The sequence below is a fragment of the Ambystoma mexicanum genome, chromosome 3p (genome assembly GCF_040938575.1).
Source record: "Ambystoma mexicanum isolate Mex_15411 chromosome 3p, UKY_AmexF1_1, whole genome shotgun sequence".
Classification (NCBI taxonomy): Eukaryota; Metazoa; Chordata; class Amphibia; order Caudata; family Ambystomatidae; genus Ambystoma; species Ambystoma mexicanum.
The window spans coordinates 279,468,418-279,493,687 of record NC_090925.1 but is presented as its reverse complement, the minus strand read 5'-3'; the positions used below and the strand labels follow the sequence as shown (position 1 = coordinate 279,493,687).

The 25,270-nt window shown below is 47.4% G+C and overlaps 1 protein-coding gene across 12 annotated transcripts in view; it reads right to left on the bottom strand.

Annotated features, from left to right (window-relative positions):
- The window catches only part of ARFGAP1 (ARF GTPase activating protein 1), a 369,057-nt gene that overhangs the window by 178,292 nt on the left and 165,495 nt on the right, over positions 1-25,270 (bottom strand). For 10 of the 12 annotated variants that reach the window (XM_069650786.1, XM_069650787.1, XM_069650788.1 and 7 more), the window contains exons 8-9: positions 2,033-2,089; positions 1,709-1,741 (exon numbers count right to left, since the gene is read on the bottom strand). In XM_069650786.1, coding sequence (XP_069506887.1) covers positions 1,709-1,741; positions 2,033-2,089 — 90 coding nt within the window. The remainder of the gene's footprint in view (positions 1-1,708; positions 1,742-2,032; positions 2,090-25,270) is intronic. The other 2 variants (XM_069650790.1, XM_069650797.1) reach the window with 1 other exon arrangement.

Genomic DNA, 25,270 nt, shown 5'->3' with positions numbered 1-25,270 from the left:
TGGGGTAAGCGACGTGCCGGGCAGAGTCCTCCGAAGAGGACCTGGAAGACAACCGGTGTCGGCGCTTCCGAGAATGCCTCGAAGAGGCTGAGGAGTGGCGAGACCGACTCCTAGATGGAGACCCACGAGACTTTCGACGATGACGCGGAGAGTCACCCCTCGAATCATCCGTCGAAAGCCCCGCAGATTTCGACTTCCGGGGCTTGGACACCCGACCTACCGACAACTTCTTCTTACGTTCGCGTAAGGCTTTGGACGTGAGCGACTGGCAGTCGATACAGTCATCCGTGTCGTGGGCCTCCCCGAGGCACCAGAGGCAGGCGTCGTGCGAGTCCGTCACCGACATCTAGGACCAACCCTCTCCGCACTTCTTGAAACCCGGACGCGGGGTCGAAGACGAAGTAGAAGACATCTTCACACAAAGGATTGTCACAAAACTAACAGGTTCGAAGAACCGAGAAGAACAGAACTCCAAAGAGTCGAGGCGTGAACCGAGAATCACGAAGCAACACGTTCGCGGAAAAAACGGAACTGAGGTTACGGGCGTCGTGCGTCCTACTTATCACATCGGATGACGTCGGACGTCTGAGGAGGTCCTCGACGACGGCGCATCGACACAGGACGCAGACGCCGAAAAAAGTTTCCGAAGCAGCACACCTGTGGTGATTACATGTCATAGATATGGAATACGTCGGAGGACCCAATCCCCTCGAAAGGAAGGTTACAAGGAATACTTTTAACAGAGTTGGTTGGTTATGTGATTTCATAAGTGTCACTGCATGACTGACGGGGTCGACTACCCTTGAAATACTGACTATTAAAATAACTATGCATAACCTGGTTTTACTCCCCAAGAATAGCTGATTGCATTCTGAATGTGTCATAGATTTGACTTACCTTGTAGGAGCACAGAGTAGGCTCCTCTTATATTGGCATGACTCATCCAAAGGCAAATGCACTGAAAAACCGAGCTCGAGGACAACTGCACAAAGATGAAGATCAATCATCTGAGCAGCGAATAGCTTAACTTCAATAGGAACACCACTCCTCCCCTCCACAAACCATTGCAGGGCGAGTGACCTTAACAGACAGTAGGTAAAACATGAGGATTTAACTGGCAAGGCCTGCAATGTTGCAGCATTCTCCCACCTGCCCTTTTTGGTGTGTGGTGCAGAAACGGGGTCTACAAAGGACTCCACATGAGACCCGATTGCACCCGATTCCGTACCGAGCTGGATCCCTTCCCTATATCAGAGCCTGCCGTGCTGCATTTGATGAGAAATATACAACTGAATGGAATGGTAACAGGAAAGGCATCAGTTTAGACTGCATGGTTACACTACCCTGGCAATCCACCACAGAAGCAGCACTTGTCAATGTCAAACCACAAGGGCATGGTGCTTGCAAAAGCAAGATGGTGTTTAAAGTTTAACAATTATGCCAGGGATTTGTACCACAAACTGACACTGTGACGCATCATGGCATGCTGGAGCGGCTTGGCTGCTTTAAAGTGAGGTGTTCTTTTCTTATCCTTAACTTGGCAGACAATCAGTCTCAGTTCCCATTAACGAGGGCTGAACTTGTTTAAAAGAGCAGCAATATGCTTTAAGTATGTTGAAATAATTTTGCTTTCCTTTAAATAAAAAAAACAATTTGGAGATCTCCAACAAAAAATTATTACAAGAAAAAGCCTTTGTGCCAGACTTACCTTTTGAGTTGCCTGAGATCCAAGTTTGGTAGCCTGCAAGCAAGGAAAAGTAAAACAATTCTGATTTTCTTTTTCATTTTAAGGCACAGTGATCGCTCATGAGAAGGATATGGTTTTCTTGTGGTCAGACAGCAAATTATGAAGATGGATGAAATTGATCATTACCGGCCCCCTCCACCAAGCCTGCCCTCCCCTTTCTATAGAAGCACGTAGTACAAAGCAAAGCTGCAGTTAAAGCATTTTAAATCCAGAGATGACAGCATTTCTAAGAAGAATGTGAATACATTAATCAACATTTTTAAATGGATAAATCAATAAAATTACCCCTTCTTTGGCTACGGAGGCAATCTTCGTCGCTCCAGTAGTGAAGCTGCTCCAACCCTGGGAGAAATAACAAATCATTCATCAAAGTAATAATGAAAATGTTCAATATAGATTAAAATGGCATTCTGAAGAATCTCACACATTCCAACTCCTTTTATGAAATGATGAACAGTGTTGCTGCAAGCTCTTTGAGCTGCCCTTTTTATTTTCTTTGTGATAACCACTGTTTTACAAGGATATGGGTTAGACCGCAGAAACAGCAAGCACACAAGAATTGGCGAAAAAAGAAGGAGCCCACCATTTTTGAAAAATAGTGGCCCTTCTATGCATTACTGAGGCTGAATTAACAGCCTGCGAGTAATAAAGACAAAGTCAAAAAGGTAAAACTACTGCCACCAGCCATTCATGTAAAACACAATTGTAACAAGTGTTACCAGTTAACTAAGAAAGTGGATACGTGGTATCCCCCAGTACTCCATATAGGGTGCAGTGTGCTGGCTCAGTATATAAAATGTAAAGGGGGGTGAAAATCCCTCTTTACTACTTAGGAACTGGAGTTCACTCAAGTACATGAACGAGAAATTAACAGGGGAGCCCATAGGGGCAACACAGCCTAAGCCCAAAAGTTGTAGGAAACTAACTTTAACCATACACTATGAAGAGACATAAAATGGTCACCCATATAAAGAGTAAAAGACTAGTTGAGAGGGGAAAAAGATTCCCCTTCACCTAGGGACAAGGTAACAGTTACCAGGTCCAAGCGAAACGTTCTGGGGTTGACAAAGGTCAGGAAGATTTATCATAAATATGAAAATCTTACCCAACATCAGTCTCATGTTTATCAGAATAGGGAAGAATTTCCTTTTTCAGCTTCAGTTTGTGAGACCCGCTCACCCAGTCATTTTGCTTGTTTTCAGTGTCTGACTTTCTTTTGCATAGGTCAGCCCTGTAGATAAGCATAAAGCAAACTACTTTGACTCCCTAAAAATAGATAAATGCTTCCTCCAAAAAACAAAAAAACAGAATAAAAATATTCAACAAAAAAAGGAACATAAAAATTAGGCCAGCCACCAGGTTTTACCCACAAACACCCAGCAATAAAAATGTAAAGAGGTTTGTCCGCTGCATCAATTACTAGCTGAAAAGTAGTACGGTTACAAATAAAATGTTTGAGCTCAATAATGGGGAGGTTTTTATTTACTCCCTAAAAACAAGTTGCTCCCAACTTCAATTACGGCGTAACATGCAACTTCAAGCCCCTATCTGGAGCCCTGAGTGAGGTTCTTTTTAAATCTCATTACCCCTGCAACTCCTTCATGTGAAGCATTGGCAGCCTACCCCATTTGCTTATCAATGGCCACCATCAGGCAGTATGTTCTGTTAAGGCTGGAAGCAGTTATTTCTTTTACATGGTGACTCTGCAGCATTTTTATTAATGCAAGGTAGTTTTGTGCTTTAGCCAAATTTGCCCTCTGCCAGTTATTAAGCTCTGTTCTTTGAACCACTGGCTGTATTGGTCTTCTTTGTTGCGTTTGTTACCAGGAATGACATTTTGAAAGCTCTTCGGAGCACTCACAACGGAGGACTATATGAATGGCTGGATAGGGGTCTCTCAGATATCCTAATACACATCCCCAAGTGGATGATGTGATGACAGGAAGTTGGCTAGCCAGTCAGGATTTGATGGGCGCCAAATTCATGAAATGTTGCCCAGCAGTGATGGGGCCGGGTAACACTCAACCCTGCACGTCAACTCCTGGTCAACAGCAGAACTACTAGCCCTACGTACCCTTAAACGTAAAGCATTGACCAATAGGCAAACTAATCCCAGTGACGCCCCTAAGACTGAATTCAAAAAGTTGTTTGCCCACTACAAAAAAGTCATTACCCAAGCCCAGGCCAACTCTTAACACCAGGATAACAAATGCCAAATCCCAATCTAAGGAAATGTTTGCCATTTTCAGAGACTTAATCAATCTTCACAACGCACACTGATGACATTGTTTAAGATAAAGCATGGTTTACAGGTATTCAAACAGCAACTCTCAAGAAAATAGACTTGCTGCAGAACAAAATTGAGCACATCATGATGTGCTGCCCAAGTCCGACCCACCTCTCTCGCCTACCAATAGCACCACTCTATAAGATAAGAGCCTTTTCTCCTTTCGAGACGTTACTGAAACAGAAGTCCTAGACCTCCTCAAACACTTTAAACAGTCTATCTGCAAAGGTGACCATCTGTCCAGCCAAAATCATTAAAGATTGTGCTGAATCCCTTGTTCCCTTCCCGACACCCATGGGTGCTTATTTTACCAAAATGGCCCCCGTCTTGTTTCGTCGCCATTATAGTGTTGCTTGTCCGTTCTTGTTCCTTCCCCTGACCTCCAGGGTGGGAAATTCCTTTGTGTGATTTTATCTTGGCTGGAGTCCTATGGACACCCTGCACAGGCTCCGGAGCGTCTGCGAAGGCAGGAAGCAAGGGAGGAGTCCAAAACTCTGCAGCTGTTTGTCGTCCAGCCTGAGCGTGAGATTCTAGTTCAAACTGGGAGGCTGGCTGTAAGGAAAGGATTGCCGACCGCCCCAAGTTTGAATGTTGCAAGACTGTATGATTGGCTGGATACAAGTCTGAACCTGGAAGCTGAGGAGGTAGTCGACCACTGGAACCAAAACCGAAGAGGAACAATTTGAGGCTGAAACGATTTCCAGCAACCGGAGAGCCAGCTGTGTAACCAGAGCCTGCTGTAGCCCTTCCTTCCAATCGACCTGGGGACTCCGACAACGACGACCTAAAGCCTATTGAGATCCACTAGACTCAAGAAGACCTGCATTCTGAGATATCCCACACTGTGCTGCAATCTTGCAGGGCTGCAATACCTCCCCCATACCCTGGGACCTCCTTCCATTGTGCAGTGCACAGTCTTTCCGAATTCCAAATCTCGCTGAAACTTCATGGGCATCCGGCTAGCTCTCTAGAGGCACAATTCCTGTCCAAAAAGTCCCCTCGCCAGAGGGCTAGACCTTGGAAACGACAGGAAACTGACCAGCGATATTGTGTCTTCTTCTGTGCTCCTGAAAAAGGCGCCAAATCCACAGAGCCGCATCCAGCCACAAGGAACACCTTGACTAGAGCCTTCCCTGTGATCCTTGCTGCAAGAATCCACCCAGTGTCCTGTCTTCTTGATGAAGGAATTCCACGACCGGGTTTTTGGCTGCAGATCCTCAAGTGCTCTTGCAAAATCATCTTCTGTGTCGAGGTACTGTGCTGGCTTGGGTATTACCTTCCATATCTTGTGATTCCTGTGTTTTAGGGTGTTTTCTGCGATTGGGAGTCCTCTCGTCCAGTGCACCCAGGTCCCTGCTGGAATCCTTCTAGAGTGTCATCTGTGAAGCCTCTGGACCGTCAACTCACTCTAGAGTAAAGTACATTTTCTAACAGTCTTCTTAACAGTCTTCCTTAGGAACAGACTTTTGCTACTTAAGAACCTATCCTGACCTACCTGTTGGACACCAGACCCTAGTACCCACCCCCACCTTTCTGACACTGAGAACACTCATGCTTCAAGAACCAGGGAAAGACCTTCAAGGATTGGGCCTTTTGACTAGAAAAGAGAATAAGTGTTTAAAAGTGACTTACTTACAAAAGAAGTTGGTTGGTAACTTAAGAGTGAAAAGTTACAAAAGTTATTACTTACCTTAAACATGTTGTGCCATTCTGAAAAGTATATGTAACGTATTTCTCTCCTTAGAAACTGTTTGCTATTCTAACAGAAAGTAGATGTAAGGGTATATTACTGTGAAACTTGGAACAAACCGTCAACACAGACGGTTGGAGGGGGAGCAGGATGAGGAATATTCCCACCGATCGGCAGGAACAGAGTATTGGTGTTGGGTAGTTGGAACAACAGATCCCAGCATGCCCTCCTTCCCTAAGTGAACGTCGATCAGAAAAATGAAAAACCAAAAGACCAAACACCACAAAGCACTACACTTACCTTACTCCCAGAAAGGATACACATTGGATGTAGTGGGGGCACGAAGGGGGTGGGGCAGAGTACCAAGGGAACAGGTAAAGGAACGTTGAAAATGGAGGACCGAAGAGGGACGTGGGAGGAGTCACAGCCAGCACCAAGGAAAAGTGGGAACACCTGAAAATGTGAGGGGAAAGCAAACAGACAAAACTCGCACTAACCCCTTCCGGGGTGGGCTCTTTTTCGCACTGTGAATGCAGACCGAGGAGTGGATCGAGGACGGTGCAGGATACGATTGGGCATATTAGTACAGAGAGCCACAGCCTGTGCGGGTGTCCATACTCGCGTGCTGCAAAACCACCGAACGACGGCAGAGAGCAGAGGTGTCTTACTTCAGTTGAACTTTAATTTTCCATTTCTACTTAGGCGGAGAGCCCAGCAACAGAGGCAGATTGCATGGTGCCCTGTCAGGCAACGGAATGTCTGACCACGAACAGGCAGTGTTTCTTGGTTTTGTTTGTTTGTCATTCGTTTTTATTTTCTTCCATTTCTTTGGACTTGAACAGGGAGCCGCAGAAGGTGTAAGGCGGCCCCTTACATCCTGAAAAAAAAACATGCGTGCAAAAGGGAACGACAAGCTTCAGTGGGGTGTGTTACTACAGACTATATGTGACAAAGATTTGTAGCCAAATAAAGGTGATTGAGTTGCATCCTGCTATGTACTGACTGCTACTTAACAGAGTTATTGCTCCCCTTAGTCTGTGATCTGAAAAGAAACTAATTGAACATTACACCCCAAGGTCCAACTGCCCTAGACTAACTTTTATCCGGAATCAGAGTTATAGGTTTATTCTATTCCTAGAATCTGTGTTTCACTAGATCATAAAAATATATTGTCCAGTTAATATTACTATGTGATTTTGGCACCACTGATAAGGTATTAATGAAAGTAATCTAAAAGTAACTTGGTTTTGACTTCCCTAGAACTCCTGTTAGTTCCAAATAATGTTATATGCTTTGGTTGACTGTGTACCTTCAAGCATAGTGTTGTGTGTGTATAATGTATATATATGTTTTTATAGAACTTATTTATCAGGGCCTTCTTGTATTTAAAAAAAACAGTTATTTTAAAAATACATAGTGTTTCGGTGTTTCTTTGGACCATTTGTATTACAATTTCATTTGTACTAATTCTACAGCCCTCTTCCCCCTCCTAAAATAAGCCTAGCTGATCTGTCTATGCTACCATGAACTCAGGTGGTACATCCTTATATTAAGAGTGGAGTCTTGTAGTACCTCATTTGAATGGTTTTACTGGACTTCAGAAAAACTGTCCTAAAACCAGTAAGAACACATTTAAAGTGACACAGCCTTCAGTTTGGGGATGATCAATGCTTCCTCAAAGAACATACACATTCCATAGTCCACAGCTTGCAACTTAATTCTATGCAAAATCCTAGATAGATGGCCAATGTTAAGTGATACTGGTTCTTAAGCGTTTCTCTGTCGTGCGTTTTAGAGGGTATACTCAAGCGTTGAGAAATCTTTTTGGTAGCAGCACCTAACCCCTGTCATTCAATTAGAACAGAAATGGAGCAATGGAGAATGTGGGTGAGTAGCTTTAGTTGCCTCTGCACAGCAGAACAAAGGCAGATGGAGAGCAGAAAATCAAAATAGCCACTTATAAGCTATTAAGCTATCTCCGACGGTCACCAATGTATGGTGGCCCATTAAAATTGCAACATATCCAACAGTGAGGAGGTTTAGAAATATATGAATAGGATTTATGGATGCGGGGGGAGAAATAAAACCCTGGCACTGGGTTGAACAGAACAAGAAGTTTGAGCATAACAAGAACAGAAAAAAGTGTCGCGTCCCTCACACACCTATGAATACTGGGCTACCAGCCAAACCACCTAGAATGGTTAAATAGTTTATGGTTCTCTAAACAAATCTGAATTTCAAATCAAGCAAAATGTTTCTAATTCAAAAAATGATTTCCAAAATATTTCATTAAAAAAACTTTACTTTTTTTTTTAACACAAAGTAAAGGCAAGAAAAGGGTTTTTACATATGCACAATGATAGCATATGTTCTACAGCTCAACACATTTCGGGATAGTTCCCTTCCACAGGAGCAATCAATACTGCTTATTTTCTTATTTTCTTTTTTCTCTTATATGCGTCCATACAGGAATGTACAAAGTTATTTTGATATTGTTTTTCTTCCAGAGTCCCATACTAATGGAATGTGAACAGAAGACTGTCTTTTATTGCTGGTTTTGCTTTACACATGTTGGTAAATACAGAGGACTCCTCAGGACAGAGCACATCCTTTGCATCAAAAGTTTCTTTGTCAAGTGATTAAGAATAAATCAACAATCAGGTCAGATATGCCGGAAAGAAAAATTGTGGCCACCGCATGGAAGGCAAGAGATTCATTGTGTCAACTGAAGCATTGAGTGCTTGGTTGCATATTAAATGGGAACATGCTTTTGAATTAATACCAAACACTCTTGTATAGTTGAGCTTTAGTGCAGTGAGTGAGCAAGTGCATGTATCAGTCCCTCACCTACTTAGATTCAGAATGCTCCGTTTCAGGTAGATTTTCATGTGAAATCCCCTTCACATGCAGGTCCTCTTATCACTTTTTGCTAGACTACTTGATTTTGTGTCAGTTCTCCTAAGTGGGAACCTTTTTCAATACTCATTATTTAACTGTAATGCGACGAACCGAGCGAGGTCGTCACTACTACAACGGAGGAGATCTCCCCTCATGGGGCCAGGGGTAGACAGAAGCTACCCGACTGACACTGGGGGTGGCTCTGGAGAGCCATCTGGAAATGGAAGCCTTGGAGAGGGCCTTCCCATGGTTCAAAGGGCCAAAATTCACAAAAAGTTGTGACGTCCCTGCGGTCCACATATAACTTCAACGCTCTAGCCACATCCAGCGAGTGCAAAGTCCTTTCAGCCGGCGATGAAAGCGTCGGAAAAAACACAGGTAACACCAAGGGCTCGTTTAGATGAAAGTCAGACGGCACCTTGGGCATGAAGGGAAGACAACTCTCAGGGAGGCGGAGTAGACTCACTAGGTAAGAGGGAGGCATTTCTCGATTTCTTTGGTCTCTGGTAACATCCACTTGCCTCCCTATTCCTGAAAGCATACTGTAGTGTGGATGTAGAACCTGCAGTTAAGACCAATCACTGACTGTATTTACATTCCCCTTTGCTTGATAATACTGAGACGATGAAGAGGACTGGAGTAATGAAGATCACTAGAACCAGAAAGCAAACGCCACACTCTAGTTGTGGGAAAAGATTAACAGGTGCCAGGATATTTAAGAACACTACACCGGGAGAGAATGATAGACTCAGTTATCCAGACGTCGGTCGGGACAACGAAGGAGAGCAGGCTGCAGTGCGGAGCAGATAAGCTGCTGGAGGTGCTGTCGGTGGAAGTCTGGAAGCAGAAGGTTCGCTGCACCGGAGAACAGATGGGATGCTCGCCTAGCCGGCAAACAAGCAGATTGAGATTGGCAAGACACGAAGGACGCTGGGACGCTTCATGGTGAATGCTGCGTATTGTTGATAAACCTGGTAAGCCCAAATAAAAAAGGAGCTGGGACACTGGAGCGATTGAGCATAGAGACTAAGAAAATGAAAAGGGGCCACTAAACCAATATATGAAAAGTATAAGGAACAAGTTACTTACCTGTAACTTGTTCTGCAGCGTGGGTCTGGCATTGATTCACAGGCTCATGAATATTCCCGGTGGTCAGGCTGGGAATCCTCTGTAAAGAAAGAAATCGGTTTCAGTTTCATTTCGGAATTGTCTTTCTCCTAACAACCAAGCACTGACCTCTGGGTCATACTGTCCTCAGCCAATCACTGCTCTCTACCCAAGGCCCTCCTCTGGCAGCCATCTTCAGATTTGGTAGCACGCAAAGTGGCAGTAGGACCAAGAGAAGAGCTGCAGAGGGGCAGGTGGGAGGGTTTGCATGTGAATCCATGCCAGACGCACACTGGAGAACAACAGTTATAGGTAAGTTACTTGTTCCTTCTCCAGCATGGAGTCTGGCATGGACTCACATGAATAGAAAATACACAGCAGCACACAGCACACACATGCACAACCAAGGGCGGTGGCAAGGCTCAACATAAGCATATCTTACCTCCTCACCAGGCTCACCTTCAAGCAAATAGGTTGTGCAGCACTGCTTGGCCGACTCCTCCCTGGAATCCCTGTCCATGCAGTAGAATCTCATGAAGGTGTGAGCCGACCTCCACGTAGCAGTCTGCAAATGTCCAGCAGTAGCAGCGATTGCTCTGGTCTAATGTGCTCTCGGACGGCCAGGCAATGGTCGGTTTACCAACCCGTGACAATGGGTGATGCAGCCGGAGAGCCATCTGGAAATGGAAGCCTTGGAGAAGGCCTTCCCATGGTTCACAGGGCCAAAATTTACAAAAATGGCGATGTCTGTGGTCCACATAGAACTTCAATGCTCTAGCCACATACAGCGAGTGCAAAGTCCTTTCAGCCAGCGATGAAAGCGTGGGAAAAAACACAGGTAACACCAAGGGCTCGTTTAGATGAAAGTCTGACGGCACCTTGGGCATGAAGGGCGGATGCGTCCTGAGCACCACCATTGTGTTGTGAAAAGTCAAGAGGGGTGGCTTACAGGACAAGGCCGGAATCTCTCCCACCCGTTGTGCAGAGGTGATGACCACGAGGAACGCAGTCTTCCACGACAAGAACTTCAGAGGAATTGTCTGCATAGGTTAGAATGGAGGGCTCCTGAGCCTAGTCAGCACCACATTGAGTTCCCATGCCGGGGCTGGAGCCTTCAACGGCGGGAACAAACGGAATAGTCCTTTGATGAACTCTTTAACCAGATGGTTTGACGACGACCGTCCAGATCTGGTGTAGCAGGAGATAGCCACCAGATGAACTTTGATGGAGGCATGGGCCAGTCCTGCCTTGGCCAACGACAGCAACTACGTCAGCACCTGCAGAGCCGTGAATCGCGAGTACCGATCTTCTGTGCACAGCACCAAACGGCGAACCGCTTTCATTTATGTCCGTAGCATTTTAGAGTAGACTATGCCCTTGATTTGGTAGCTCCTCCTTGCAGTCCACAGGGAGATCGTAACCCCCGAACTCTAACGCTGCAGGAGCCAGGCCTTCAGGTTCAGTGTTCCTGGGTCGTGATGCGGAATTGAGCCTCCTTCCTTGCAGAGAAGATCTGCAACAACTGGAAGCTTGACTGGAGGGGACATCGACATGCAGAGAAGGTCCTGGTACCATATCTGCCTCGACCACGCTGGTGTGACGAGGATAATCCTGCACCGGGACCGTCCGAGTTGATTGACGAGTCGAAGAAGCAATGGCAACAGAGGGAACGCATACAGAAACAGGCCGTCCCAGGGGAATGAGAATGCGTCCCCCATGTTCCCCGGCTGGGAAATCCTGCCGGCAAACCTCTGGCACTTGGTGTTCATCGCCATCGCAAACAGATCGAGCTGGGGATTGCCCCATCGTCGGAACAGGAGATCCACTTGGTCCTTCCGAAGCTCCCATTTGTGGCAAGAGCACAGCTCCCTGCTAAGAGAGTCGGCGAATGCGTTTTTCACTCCTGCCAGATGAAACGGGATGAGGAATATCCCCTGGGCCACAGCACAGTGCCATAGGTCCGGTACCTCCTTCGAGAGCGCGTGGGATCTGGTGCCCCTCTGCTTCCTGATGAAAAACATTGTGGTGGAATTGTCCTTGAAGCCCTGCACCACCTTGCCCTTGAGGGACGGAAGGAAGGACTTGAAGGCCCAAAACACTGTTTGCAGCTCCAGCATGTTGATGTGCAATGTCTTCTCCTCCAGCAGCCACAGGCCTCTTGCGTGAAGACTTCCGGTGTGAGCTCCCCAATATTCCATAGAGGCGTCTGTCCTGACCGTGTTATACTTGATCTAAAATGGCGCTGGCGTGCAATGCATTTTGGGAGCGCTCGGAGCCATGATGGATATTTATTTCATGCCGCAGTGAAAAGCTGCACACATTTTGCCGAGTATTAGATTCATGGTGTTGAGAAAAACATGCTTTCCAAACCTGGTAGGCGGTCAAGGACATTTCTGCTGGGAAAGCTAACCTTGTTATGGTTTGCTACTGTTCTCCGTGGAGCATGTTTTTAGAGAAGGGAGGCACTGCGCTTCTTGGGGGGAGCTCTCGATTGACCCAGCTGGCAACCGACGGCTGTTCCTCAGCTCCGCAAGTGCAATTTCCAGAAGGTTCGAGAATGAACTCCCCTTTGTGGAGTGTGTATATATGCGGAAGCCCGGAGGTGGTCAGGCGAGACTTCAGCCAGAGAAGGACGCTTACATCCGGCCCTCCTGTGAACTGTGGTGCTCTCGTCCTGGCTGTTCCCAGGGTCTTCCAGCCGCTTCTGGACGACATGAGGAATTCTGTTACGCTCACGGTGATGCATTTCCTTTTGAATTCTTTACTTCTTCTGTGATTTATGTCCATATTATTTTTGTGAGTTATTTCTATGTATTTCTAAGCTTTGAATAAATAGCCGTATAAGAGCTGATTATCTTCTAAGAGTGCGTGGCTGTAAGTTATTGCGTCTGTCTACGTTCAAAGTATTTGCTCTGTAATTGCATTGGTGATTTATGATTGTTCCGTGCTCTTTGGGGAGAGCAATACAGACCGTCTCCTGGTGCGATGGGGTCTGGAAATCCACGCCTTGGGACAGATGTGTGTGAACTCCCCATCACCTTATCGCCTGACGGAAACTCTTGTTGAGCTTGATCTTGTCCTGGAAGATTCCCGACACTTGTATCCAACGGTCGTCGAGGAACTCCTGTAGTGGACGCATCCGTAGTCTTCACAGTCGGATGAGGTAGAGACTTAATGGTCCTCACTGTGGCGACCTTCAGTAACAGCAGCTGTTGCACCATGCCCAAAATGGCCGCTATCCTTTCCTCCGACGGAGACGCCAGGCATGGCACTGTTGAGTCGGGATCCCAGAATCAGAGCGTCTTGCGATGGGAGTCAAGCAGGACTTTGCATGGTTCACCGAGAACCCCACATCCGTCAGCAGTCGGACAGTCCTTTCCATGTGAACGACGGCAATCTCCCTCGAACTGGCCTGGATGACCAGTCATCAGATGTGGGTAGACGTGGATCCCCTGCAGTGCAGCTGCACCGCCACCGGCGCCAGGCACTTGGTGAAGACCCTTGACGCCGACTTTAATCCGAAGGGGAGAGCCTTGAATTGGTAAGGCTTCCCCTAGACCACGAAAACGCAGAAACTTGCGGTGTCCTTTGTGAATGGGTATGTGGAGGTAAGCATCTTCCAAGTCGATCAACGACAGAAAGTCTCCCTCTTCGAGCTGTCCTAGCACACGTTGAAGAGTAACCATCCAGAACTTTTGGGACTTGAGGCATTTGTTTAGTCGACGGAGGTCTAGGGAGGGCCTGCAGCCTCCGGTCTTTTTCACGAGGAAGTATCTTCAGTACACTCCGGAGCCTCTTTGGGACGAGCTCTATCGCGCCTTTCTTTAGCATGGCCCACACCTCCAGCAGCAGCTGAGGGACGCAGAATTTCCAATGCTTCCGACCTCTTGTCGTCAGGGAGGTCCAGAAGGGGAGCCATCTTGAACCACAACTCCTGATCGTAGCGTGAGACGATGGTGAGAGCGTTTTCAGCCTTGATGGTTGTCGCCGACGAGGAGATAACTCGCCACCCGATGGCATCTAACTTATTCCCCTCACTGTCCGGGGTGGCGGCCGTCGAAGAAGAGTCCAAAGACTACTTCTTGGCTGCTGCTGAAACCAGAGTCCGGGGACGGCTGAATCCGTAGGCACTTGGGCACAGAGTCCGGCACCCTGTATTTCTTCTCATACCAGTCCCTCTTCGCCAGGGCCATGGAAAGGTTCTTCATGAGAGATCAGTCCTCGTCCCAAATGGCATCCAGCAGCAGAACCAAAAGGACAGTCTTTCTCTTCTCCTCGCGGTGCGGCGTGGATATAAGAAACCCTCCTTCTCCTCTGGAGCAAGCTGGAAGAGTTCCGAAGCCCTGGAGATCATCACGTGAAAACGAGCCAATCTTGTCAGGGGGCCAGAGGGGAGTGGGAGGTGGCAATGGGAGGTCCCCCAACCTGCAGTCATCTGTGCCAGTGCCCTTCCTCTTCTTGGCCGGTGGTTCCCCCGTCGAATATCGGCACCACGGGCGGGCCGCCGGCTTAACAGGCATCCTCGTCCATATCTCTGAGACCAGAGTGTGCAAAGCCGAGAGAATGTCCGCAAGGGATGTCTCCAAGGGGTTGTTGAGGTGGAGGTGGTGACTGAGGAGGAGGAGGAGGAGGAGGAGAAGAAGGCAGAACCGACACCTGGTGCGTAGGTTGGCCGCCCAGGTTCTCGACATGCTTTTCCTCGTCGTCGCCTTTGTCGGAGCCCCGCCGGTAACCTCCTCCTCAATGGTCCGGAGGTAAGCAAGTTCCTCCTCTGAAGAGATATCCATGCCCTAGAGGACTACAGGGCCTCCCCCCTTTCTCTGCAACCAGAGGGTGCACTTGGGCATTGAAGGTCAGGATCAGTCTCATGTCCTGTTTGGCCTTCGTCGTCTCGGATTCCTTGTCCTGCTTGGTGGTCTTCTTAGGGAGAGGGTCAGAACCCCGCTCCCCCTTGGCCTTCTCGGGCAGGTCTTGAGCTTCTCCTCGAGTTTGCCCGAATGGTCAGACTTCCTCTTTGACGAAGAGGAGCGTTGACTGGTGGCCGAAGTTGCTGGGGACGTTGAACGTGCCCTGGCCGCCGAGGAGCCAGTCGCACAGATGTTCCCGGTGGCAGTGAGCTCTCAGTGCTTAGCCTTCTGTTGGAGCGCAGCGGGAGGGGGTGCCCTCAAAGGTCTTAGAAGACTGCTCATCTTTCTTGGAACCTGGAGAGGCATGCTCACAGGACTCACCCGGTGCAGCGGCCTTGGCCTGTAGCCACTCCTTGAGCTGCCTATGCCGATCCTTCAGCGTGCGGATCGTCATCTCCTGAGAAAAGGCACAATCTTCCTCCTTGTGCATTGTGAACAGGCAGTAAAGGCAGGGAATGCTTGTCTGAGAAGAAATTCCGTAAGCCGCAGTCAGAGCAAACCCTGAACAAGGGCGCTGAACCCTTCTCCTCCGACATGATCCACGTGACGTAGGCCTGAAGAATCTTCTGGAAGCCGCCACGAAGAAACTCGACGAAATTCACCCTTGAGGGGCGTTGAAGAATCCGAAAACGGGTCCTCGTTAATCGGAAAGATGATTGATGGAAAACAATGCTCGATCGAAAAATAGAGCAACAAAACTCTTCCAAAAAGCACCAAAAAAAACCGCAGTCAAACCTTGAGAGCTAAACACAAGCGTGTGCAGTAAAAATCTGAAGATGGCTGCCAGAGGAGGGTCTTAGGTAGAGGGCAGTCATTCGCTGCGGGTAGTATGACCCAGAGCTCAGTGATTGGTTGTTAGGAGAAAAGCAGTTCCAAAATGAAACTGATTATTTCTTTACCGAGGATTCCCATCCGGACGACGGGGAATATTCATGAGCATGTGAATCCATGCCTGACCCCATGCTGGAGAATTCAAGAATCTAGGAACCATATAAAAGAGAAGGTGATTACTGATGAGAAGTGCGAGTTTGGGACCAGCACCCAAATTATGAACCAATTAAGAAAGTCCTGGCAGAAGAGTAAACCAGGCATACAGAGAGTCTGTGACCCGCACACTATCAAAACTTGGAAAAGGGGGAAAGCAGTTCCCCAAATGTGTGGAATCTAGAGGAAGGAAGTTTCCGTCCCCTTTTGCAGGTGGAGTCTGAACTGTGGTAAAGTCAAGAAAGCTCAGGGGAAGGGGGATAGCCCTTGAGCCAGTGAATTGTGAAACCTGTAAACTATGGAAAAGCTAGGACAGCTCAGGGGAAGGGACATACTCTGAGCTGGTTCATTGTGGAACTGTGAAAATCTCAAGGGAAGGCTCATACCCCTTTAGATTGCGGAATGGTATAACCCAAACAGAGATCGAGAGAAATAGTATATCTTGAGTTGATGAACTGTGTAAACCGGAGTTAACTCTGGGGAGCGCCATCCCACTTCAGATTGTGAGTATGGTAGTGTGAAAGTGAAGAACATTAAAAACCGAGAAATCCAGGGGAAAGCAAGAACCCCTGTAACTGGTAGAACTTTGTCGGTTTCTTTTACACTTTGCAACTTTGTTGGAAATTTAGAAAGGAGCTGCAGTTCATCAGCTAAAAGACATTTTCCACTTCACGATATATTGAGTTTAGTGTGTGAGGTTCAGGTTAGGATTTTGGACGCTGTTGAGGCATGAACCCCCTCCTAGAGTTGGGGATAGGCAGGATTTCCCCAACCCGCTCTTAATGTTATCAATAAAGGTCTTTAACAATCACCATAATGCCACTGTGTCCGAGTCTTACTATTGATCCCTTACATATGGTGCTAGTGGTTGGATCTGGCTGAGCTGATACAAACTGTGGGACTCTTGAATTTGTAAAACAGTGAGGGGGGGGGGGGCAGAGGGGAATATCAGTCCATCTATAGCCATTAGGTAGTCCATTCCCTTTGACTTAGCTAGTAGCTGAGAGGAAGTTTACAACCAGGAGACCGGTTGTCGACTCCTTTCTGCAGAACCTGTACCTGTGTGGACTTTTGGTGCTTCAAAAAATAAAATAAAACTAGCATCGAGAATGCCCAGGCGGGTCACTCTCACTGTTGCCTTTGTCAAACCTCCCTCTGTGACCACAACTTGAATCTTTCCGTTAAGGTTCCCTGCCGCGAGGGGCCACCGGACAATAAGGGATACAGATATTTCTAAATTTTTCCCAACCTTCTCTGTCTGGCATTAAGGCATCACCCTTGAGGCTACGCCATGAAATGAACGGTCTACCCCCTGAAGCAGCCTGGCCACGTGTTCAGAAAGAATGGCCTCTTTCACAGTTGAAACTCCTCGTTGGCGTCCCTTCTTCCTTTATAAATGTTCATTAGAATGTACGCACCTCTCACACTAATCAGTGTATAGCAAAGACTTTGAGCATTACATGCTCTGGTGATCGTAAACTGGATTAAAACTACTGCACTCTTAGTTTGGTGCATGAGCTGATACTCAAGTGTAGGTTAAGATGTAATATAATTGCAGGATACATTTCCAACTATGCTTTGTTCGTTTAGAACATATACAGTTAGTTTATGAGCTCCAATTCTCTTTGTCACATGTATGGTACGAGTGCACGAGGTGGTGTTTTTTTTGGGGGGTTATATATGCCTTTTTATTTGGGCATGTCATACTTTGATGTGGAATGGCATAATGTGTGCAACTGAAAAGCTATTCAGTTTCATTGAAGAGGACTTGTGGGTTTCTTATCTTCATTGGTTTGTGAGCAGTGTTCGTCCTGCCCTAATGTTTCTGGGAACAAGACACTGTCCTTTACGAAATGCTCATTTCCTCATTCCAAGCAGCATCAGATCTAAATACTGTATTAGTGACACTGGCAAACTTGCCTCTGTGACTGTTGATATACAAAAACCGGAAAACAAAGGCACGGAAAGCTAAGGCACTGCCTGTCCAACACAAGAAGCCTACCAGTGGAGCCGGAGCCCACACCTGCTGCAGGAGCAGAACCACCCACAACCCTGCCTTGCCCAGCAGGTAAGTGATAGGGCCCACACCATCCAGATGACCATTTTTACTGCCGCAATCCACGCATCGAGCGCTCATGAGGAAATATAGTGTAATGCCTGCATGCGCAGCGCAGCACTGTACGCTGTCCACATAATGCTATATTAATAGCATTCACTGAAGGAAAGCTGTGAAATATACCCGCCGCCATTCTGAACCACGAGCGTTCCAACTACTCAAAGATGTCCACCTCTTGTATTGATTGGCTCACTGTGCCTCTAATATCCAATCAATAATGGCCGGAAAGGCGAAGCCGGGCCCAAAAAGAAAAGGCACGGAAAGCTAAGGCACAACGCCTGTCCTTGCCGGTCCCTGCCGACTGCCAGGAACGCTGCCCCTCGGCCCAAAAGGACCAACCACCCACCAGATGACGGTCCAGCTCAGGTACTGTGCATGAGAAGTCAGCATCTCCGCCTAATGTTCATTGTGTCATTCATGTGATGCCCTCATCCTGTTACAGCCCGCAACCAGCTGACTCCATCACTCCACAACCTGACACCACCTCGGCGCCTAAAGCATATCACCATTATTAACCCATACTCCTCAACAGTGACCCGGTTTGCTACATTAAGGTTTACCATTGCGTCCCGCAAATAACGGACTCACCATGGGTGATCAGCACCCCTCTCTCACCCACTCTGCCACCCCTCACCATGGTTATCTCTATGTATGTATTTATGTATAGTAACAATCATAGCCATTGTGCTGTCCCTGTTCAGCATATGCAGCCTGCGCTTCCCTTCACTCTGTCAGACTTAGCCACTCTAGCATATTGATCAGAATTACCTGCCAACTGTATACTCTCCTGCACTGATACACCTGCTTATCTGCATCCACCTAGCTGAGGCCTAACCCGCACTCACCTAACTCTAGCCACAATCTGCCTATTGTGTATGCTCCTAGCCAAAGTCAAACCTGCCTCTTGTGTATGCCCTTAGCCAAAGTCAAACCTGCCTATTGTGTATGCCCTTAGCCAAAGTCAAACCTGCCTATTGTGTATGCTCCTAGACAAAGTCAAACCTGCCTATTGTGTATGCTCCTAGACAAAGACAAACCTGCCTATTATGTATGCTCCTAGCCAAAGTCAAACCTGCCTATTGTGTATGCCCCTAGCCAAAGTCAAACCTGCCTATTGTGTATGCCCTTAGCCAAAGTCAAACCTGCCTATTGTGTATGCTCCTAGACAAAGTCAAACCTGCCTATTGTGTATGCTCCTAGACAAAGACAAACCTGCCTATTGTGTATGCTCCTAGCCAAAGTCAAACCTGCCTATTGTGTATGCCCCTAGCCAAAGTCAAACCTGCCTATTGTGTATGCTCCTAGCCTAAGTCAACTCTGCCCATTGTGTATTAGGCCTCACCCATCATACTAAACATGACATCCCACTACCTCAACAGGCCTCCATGCTCTGACTCCATTCCACGTACACCGTTCCTACCAGCCTTAATCACATATAAGCTCCATAATCACCTCCTCACTGCCACCCCTCCCACCAACACTGTCACTAAGCCCAAATCCACTCAGAGAATCACATCCCACACACCAACAGTACACATAAGAAACACTTCACTAGGAACCTGCACAACCACTGCACCCACCAAAACCACTCACAAACCCACACTTCATACACTCCTCCCACCTACCACAACCACTTCTATCTCCAATCCTCAGCACCCCTCCACCAAACACCACACCAACACCACCAAACCTAACACACATGAACCCTCCCAAATCCAAATTGCCCTCAATGTAAGATCTCTACAAGCCCATGCCACAGAAATACATGACCTAACCTCCGACCTCGAGCTAGACACGCTAGCCATTAAATGATACTTGGCTCCATGAAGTTTCTGTACCAGCCATATGCCAATCCCTCCCCCCTGGGTACATCATCCTCCATCAAGATAGACCAACACACAAAGGCGGAGGTGTGGCCTTAATAGTTAAAGAAATACTGAAGGCCAGACAAATTAAATCTACCACATCCGAGAACTTCCATGCCTTATCAGTAAAAATCCCCCTCACACCTAACGACACCATGACAATGCACCTTATCTACCAACCTCCAGGCCCACTCCTGAACTTCCAAGCTGACATCCTACACCTTATAGTTAACAAGCTCAAACCCAATACCAGAGCCATACTCCTAGGAGACCTGAACCTCGGATTCAATGACACAAAAGACAAACATAGCAAAACCTTTGCTAAAGCCCTTCTGGATGCCCAATTCATCCAGAGAGTTGACTCTGCCACCCACTGCAAAGGCCGCATATCAGACTGGTTAGTCGACCACAACTGTAAGGTAGATATCAGCTCAAACACTCCACAACCTTGGACCGATCACCACCTCATCCACCTTCACATTCCAACAAATGTCGCAATCGCTCAAAACCCTCCCATACAAGCTGCCCTTGCCAGATCCAAAAAACTGCTCACCAAAGAATAATCGGCCCACTCCTAGAAACCTCAGCATCACCCATCTCAGATAACCCTAATGATCTCGTTGAACTTTACAACATCACTATCAGAGAGATCATCGACACAGTTGCCCCTCTAGAGACCAAAAAAGCAAAAAAAAGTTTCCACGCCAATTCATGGTGCAACCAAGACCTACGAGACCTAAAAACACTCAAAAGACACGCTTAAAAGAAATGGCAATCCTGCCCCTCCACCCCGCTGCGTGACTCAAACCTAACCATCGCTAAACAATACAAAAGCGCCATAGCCAACGCCAAAGCTGCTACATACAATACTAGAATCGACAATGCCCAATCACACTCAAAAGAACTATTCGCCATCTTCAATGAGCTAGTCACACCTCCCACGTCCAAACACCAAACGGACAAAGGCAAGAAATGGTGCAATGATATTTAGAAAGCCATGCTTGACAAATCAGACCTACTCCAAAAGAAAATCAAAGCCAACCTAGACAACCTGCCCAAGTCTCCCCACAAAACGCAATCCTCGCCCAACCCCAAGCACCCTATGATAGCAACTCACCACCGCCATTTACCTTTAGAAAGGTAACCATTCCCGAGGTCCTAATCATGAAACAAATAAAACCCTCACTCTGCAAAGGGGACATCTGCCCAGCAAACATAATCAAAGACTGTCGTGCCCCTAGCACCATTCATTGTAACCTTCATCAACGCATCATTTACCACCGGCTCAGTACCCTCCGCTCTCAAGGAAGCCTGGGTTCGCCCATTGCTAAAAAAGCCAACCCTAGACCCAGACTCGCCTAATAACTACAGGCCAATCACAACCGTGCCATTCTTGTTGAAAATCCTGGACGGGGCTGCTTATCTACAGATACAAGCCTACCTCGACCTACACAACATCCTAGGCAAAAGACGAACTAGTTACTTCTTATCTTGTAACGTTCTTTCGATGGGATGTACCTCTGACGTATTCCTTATCTTGATAGATCACTTCCACTTGCTGGCCTCGGAATTTTTTTTTTTTTTTTTTTTTTAGTAGAGGGCACTGCGCGTCGATGTCTTTCGAGCTGGTGTCCCTCGACAGCCTCCGTATCGGCGCCGATGTCATCGTGCGTATAAATAGACTGGCGCAGCGTCCGTTGCTCAGTTCCGTTTTGAAGCTTAAGAGTAGCTGTGCATGAATTGGTTATTGACCTTGAAGCAGCGTAAGCTGCAACTACAAGGGAAGTTTTACTGAGGGGATGGATGGGAGGGGCGATAAGGAATATGTCAGAGGAACATCCCATCGAAAGAACGTTACAAGGTAAAAAAGTAACTTGTTCTTCAAAGGGATTGTGTCCTTCGACGTATTCCTTATCTTGATAGACTCCCATAGCAGTGGTGTGTAAACGGAGGTGGGAGTAAATTTTGAATATTTCCCTTTAAGAATGAACAGAGTTTAACACAGCTTTGCCAAATCTTGTCTCCTGGCTAGAGGAGGAATCCAGATTCTAGAATTTTTTTAAAGGTATGTGCGGACGACCAGGTGGCAGCCGCACATATGTCTCGAATCGGTAGCCCTCTCTGGAGGGCCAAAGAGGCTGTGATACCCCTGGTTGAATGAGCCCTAAGGTGTTGAGGGGGCTCTTTCCCTGCCAATTTGTAGCATTCTAGAATAGCTAAAATAATCCATCTTGAAATGGTCTGTTTTGTGATTGGCAATCCTAATTTGTGTCCTGCATAACCTATAAACAGTTGTTCTGCTTGCCTTATCCTAGCAAGTCTGCTGATGTAAAAACTCAAAGCTCGCCTTGGATCCAGACTATGTAGCCTCTCTTCCTCTTTCCCTGGATGGGGAGGAGTATAGAATGAAGGTAAGGTTATCTTCTGAGTGATGTGAAATTCAGAGACTACCTTTGGGAGGAAATTAGGCTTCACTTGGAGGACAACTTTGTCTTTGTGAAAAATTGCATGAGGAGGTTTGCAAGATAGAGCTTGTAATTCACTCACTCTTCTGGCAGATGTCAAAGCAACAAGTAAGACTGTTTTAAGGGTGAAAAATCTTAATGAACAAGAATGGAGTGGTTCAAATGGAGTACCCATCAGGAAATGTAAGTCACACAAGGGAACTTGGAACGGCTTTGGGGGATAGACATTAGTCAACCCCTTCAGAAATTGGATTACTAGGGGTGATTTGAAATATGATGGCTCCTCCGCAGTGCGCTTGAAGATCGACAGCGCTGCGAGGTAGCCCTTGATCGTACCAACTTGAAGACCTGAATTCGCCAAATAGAGCAAAAAAGATAACGCCATTGGTGTACCGCATGAAAAGGGTTCGATATTCTTTTCTCTACACCAGTTCCAACGGCAGCAGTATAAAGTCTTTGTTGCTGGCCTTCTAGCCGAAAGCAACACCTCCATGACGTCATCTGGGAGGTCCTAATCCTTGTATCTCAACCTTTCAGAAACCAAGCGTGAAGGTTGAGGGTTCTGATGTCTGGATGGAGAACCTGACCTCCCTTCTGTGAGAGAAGATCCTGCCTGTGCGGAAGACAAATCTGAGGGCAGATGGACATGTCCAGAAGTTCCGGGTACCACATTCTCCTAGCCCTGTCTGGGGCAATTAGCATCATAGTCTTCCGGAATCTTCTCAACCTCCTGATTATCTGAGGAATGACAGGGACTGGAGGAAACGCGTACAAAAGTGGAAACTCCCAGTCCACTACAAACGCGTCCCCTAGAGCTCCTCTCGGGGAAAATTCCCTTGAACAAAACTGATCGCACTTCCTGTTGATACTGGTGGTGAACAGATCCACTTGAGGGGTTCCCCAAAGGGTGAAGATCACTTGATGGACTTCCTGAGCTATCTCCCACTCGTGGGAGACTGTTCTGCCTGCTCAGAGCATCCGCTGTCAAGTTCTTCTCTCCAGCTAACTGAACTGCCGATAGAGATTCCTTCTTGAATTGCCCAAAACCAGAGCTGCATCGCCTCTCTGCACAGTGGCAGTGATCCTACGCATCCTCTTTTGTTGAAGTAGTGCATGGCCACTGTGGTGTCTGTCATTATTAGGAAATGTTTCCCTTGTACAGATGGCAGAAAAGCCATCAGCACTAGTCTGATAGCTCTCAGCTCCAACAGGTTGATATGTAGTCTGGAATCCGATGGAGGCCAACGACTGCTGATGGCCAAGTTGTTGGCATGGGCTCCCCACCCCGTGAGTGAGGCATCCGTGACTACTGTTATCTCCGGCCATGGTTGCCAAAACAGTTCTGTCAAAATGTTCTCCTGACAGGCCCACCACTGAAGGTCTCAAGCCACTTTGCCTGGGACGTGAAGGAGATCTGTCATTCTTCCTGAGAATTGCGACCACTGGGTTCTTAGTGCCACTGGAGGGATCTCATTCTCAGGCGAGCCTCTGGCACAAGGAAGATGCAGGATGCCATGAGGTCTAGCAACCTCAAAAAGTCGAAGGCTGGGAGACGTTGGGCATTTTGAAACGTGGTGACCATCTGCAGTATATCTTGAGCCGTCACCTCTGGTGGCGAGGCTTTCCCCAGGGAAGTGTCCAGGACCGCTCTGATAAACTGGAGTCTCTGTGATGGTATCATCTGTGACTTCTTCAAATTGAGGGAGAATCCCAGTTTGTGAAGGAAGTGGCAGACAATCTAGTTGGATCTGAGCTTGTTCCGAAGATACTGCTCTGATCAACCAATCGTCTAAGTAGGGGTAGATGTGGATCTCTTCCCTCCTTACACTTGTGTGGGAGCGAGGGGCCAATAGGCCCCTCTCTACCATCACTTCTCAGTACAAAACTTGGACCAAGTGCCTCTAGTGGTGGGTACGCCCCTCGCCCTTATGCGATACTACCTTGTGGTTATATTCGCGTAGATGGGACCACCGAGCAGGACACAGGGCATCAATTTTATTGTACCCCCTTTCGACTCCATCTTGGTAGCCAGGCTTCACTGCGATAGTACAAAACACATCTCTCCCTTTTGCCCGCCACTGTAGCTCGGACCACATGGCCCCCACCCTCGTCCCCACTCCAACTGGAAAACTCTGCAGCTCCATTCTCACGCTGAGTCCGGAGCTGCTTGCAACAAATAATAAATGTAACACATCCCTTTTCCTCCGAGATCACTGTCCCACATGTGAACCAACATGAGCCAAGCACACAGCACGTTCATCTCCACAAAAGTGTCCTTGCCCTCTTACCCTCACCAATTGAAACTTATTGCCATTCTAATCCTGTGTCCTTGCGAGGCATCCCTTTCATGTGCCAGACTGCCAACCATACGATGAAACCCATCCAGCAGGCCCCTAACTAACATTAGACCCCTGTGCAGTATATCATGCCCAATACTAACAAGTGCCACATACCTGAGATTATTGTGAGACTAACCCTATAGTTCAATGACAGTATTATAGTGGTCAAGGCCCTTACACCTGTGACCTGTATAACCCAAATGTGTAGATGGTATAAACCCTTGAGTGATTTGTATAACATGATACACTACAAAGAGTCCTTTGATCAACTATTATTTAGTGCATGCATTACTCAGAATGTATTTTCTTAGCTTAGATAGTGACCACCGTGTTCACAGCGACCTGACCTTCACCCATCCGGAGCACAAATGTCTGACGTCAATCCTCCCGCCAACCAAGCAACCAACCCCGAGGAAGAGATGATGCCCACACCTAAGTTGCCACCACGGCTGACCAATCCTGGTCCAACGTAGCATCATATGTTAAAAATGTAGATGTACTATATAAATGTGTTGTAACTTGATGTGACCAGAGCGCGCTCAGAGATCTAGATAAACTTTTCCTTGAACTCTCGCAGCCTGCTCTTTTGTGTTTTATTCCCTGCCCAGGGAGTGTCTTTTATTCATTTCACGCGTGTGAGTAAGGGTGAGCACAAACATTTGGTGACCCCGACGTGATCGAAGAGGTGCAGCGAGGTCGGCGCCGAGCAGCGAGATCCGGGACGCCCCCCAGCGAAACCATAGCCTCTGAGGCCGACCAGCCGGTGCGCACTACGAAGGGTCAAGGGTTCCCGGTTGACCAATACCCGACTGAAAAGCTGCTCGCCGAGGCGGGCCACGGCTTGGTTGGGGTGCGAGCCTAACTG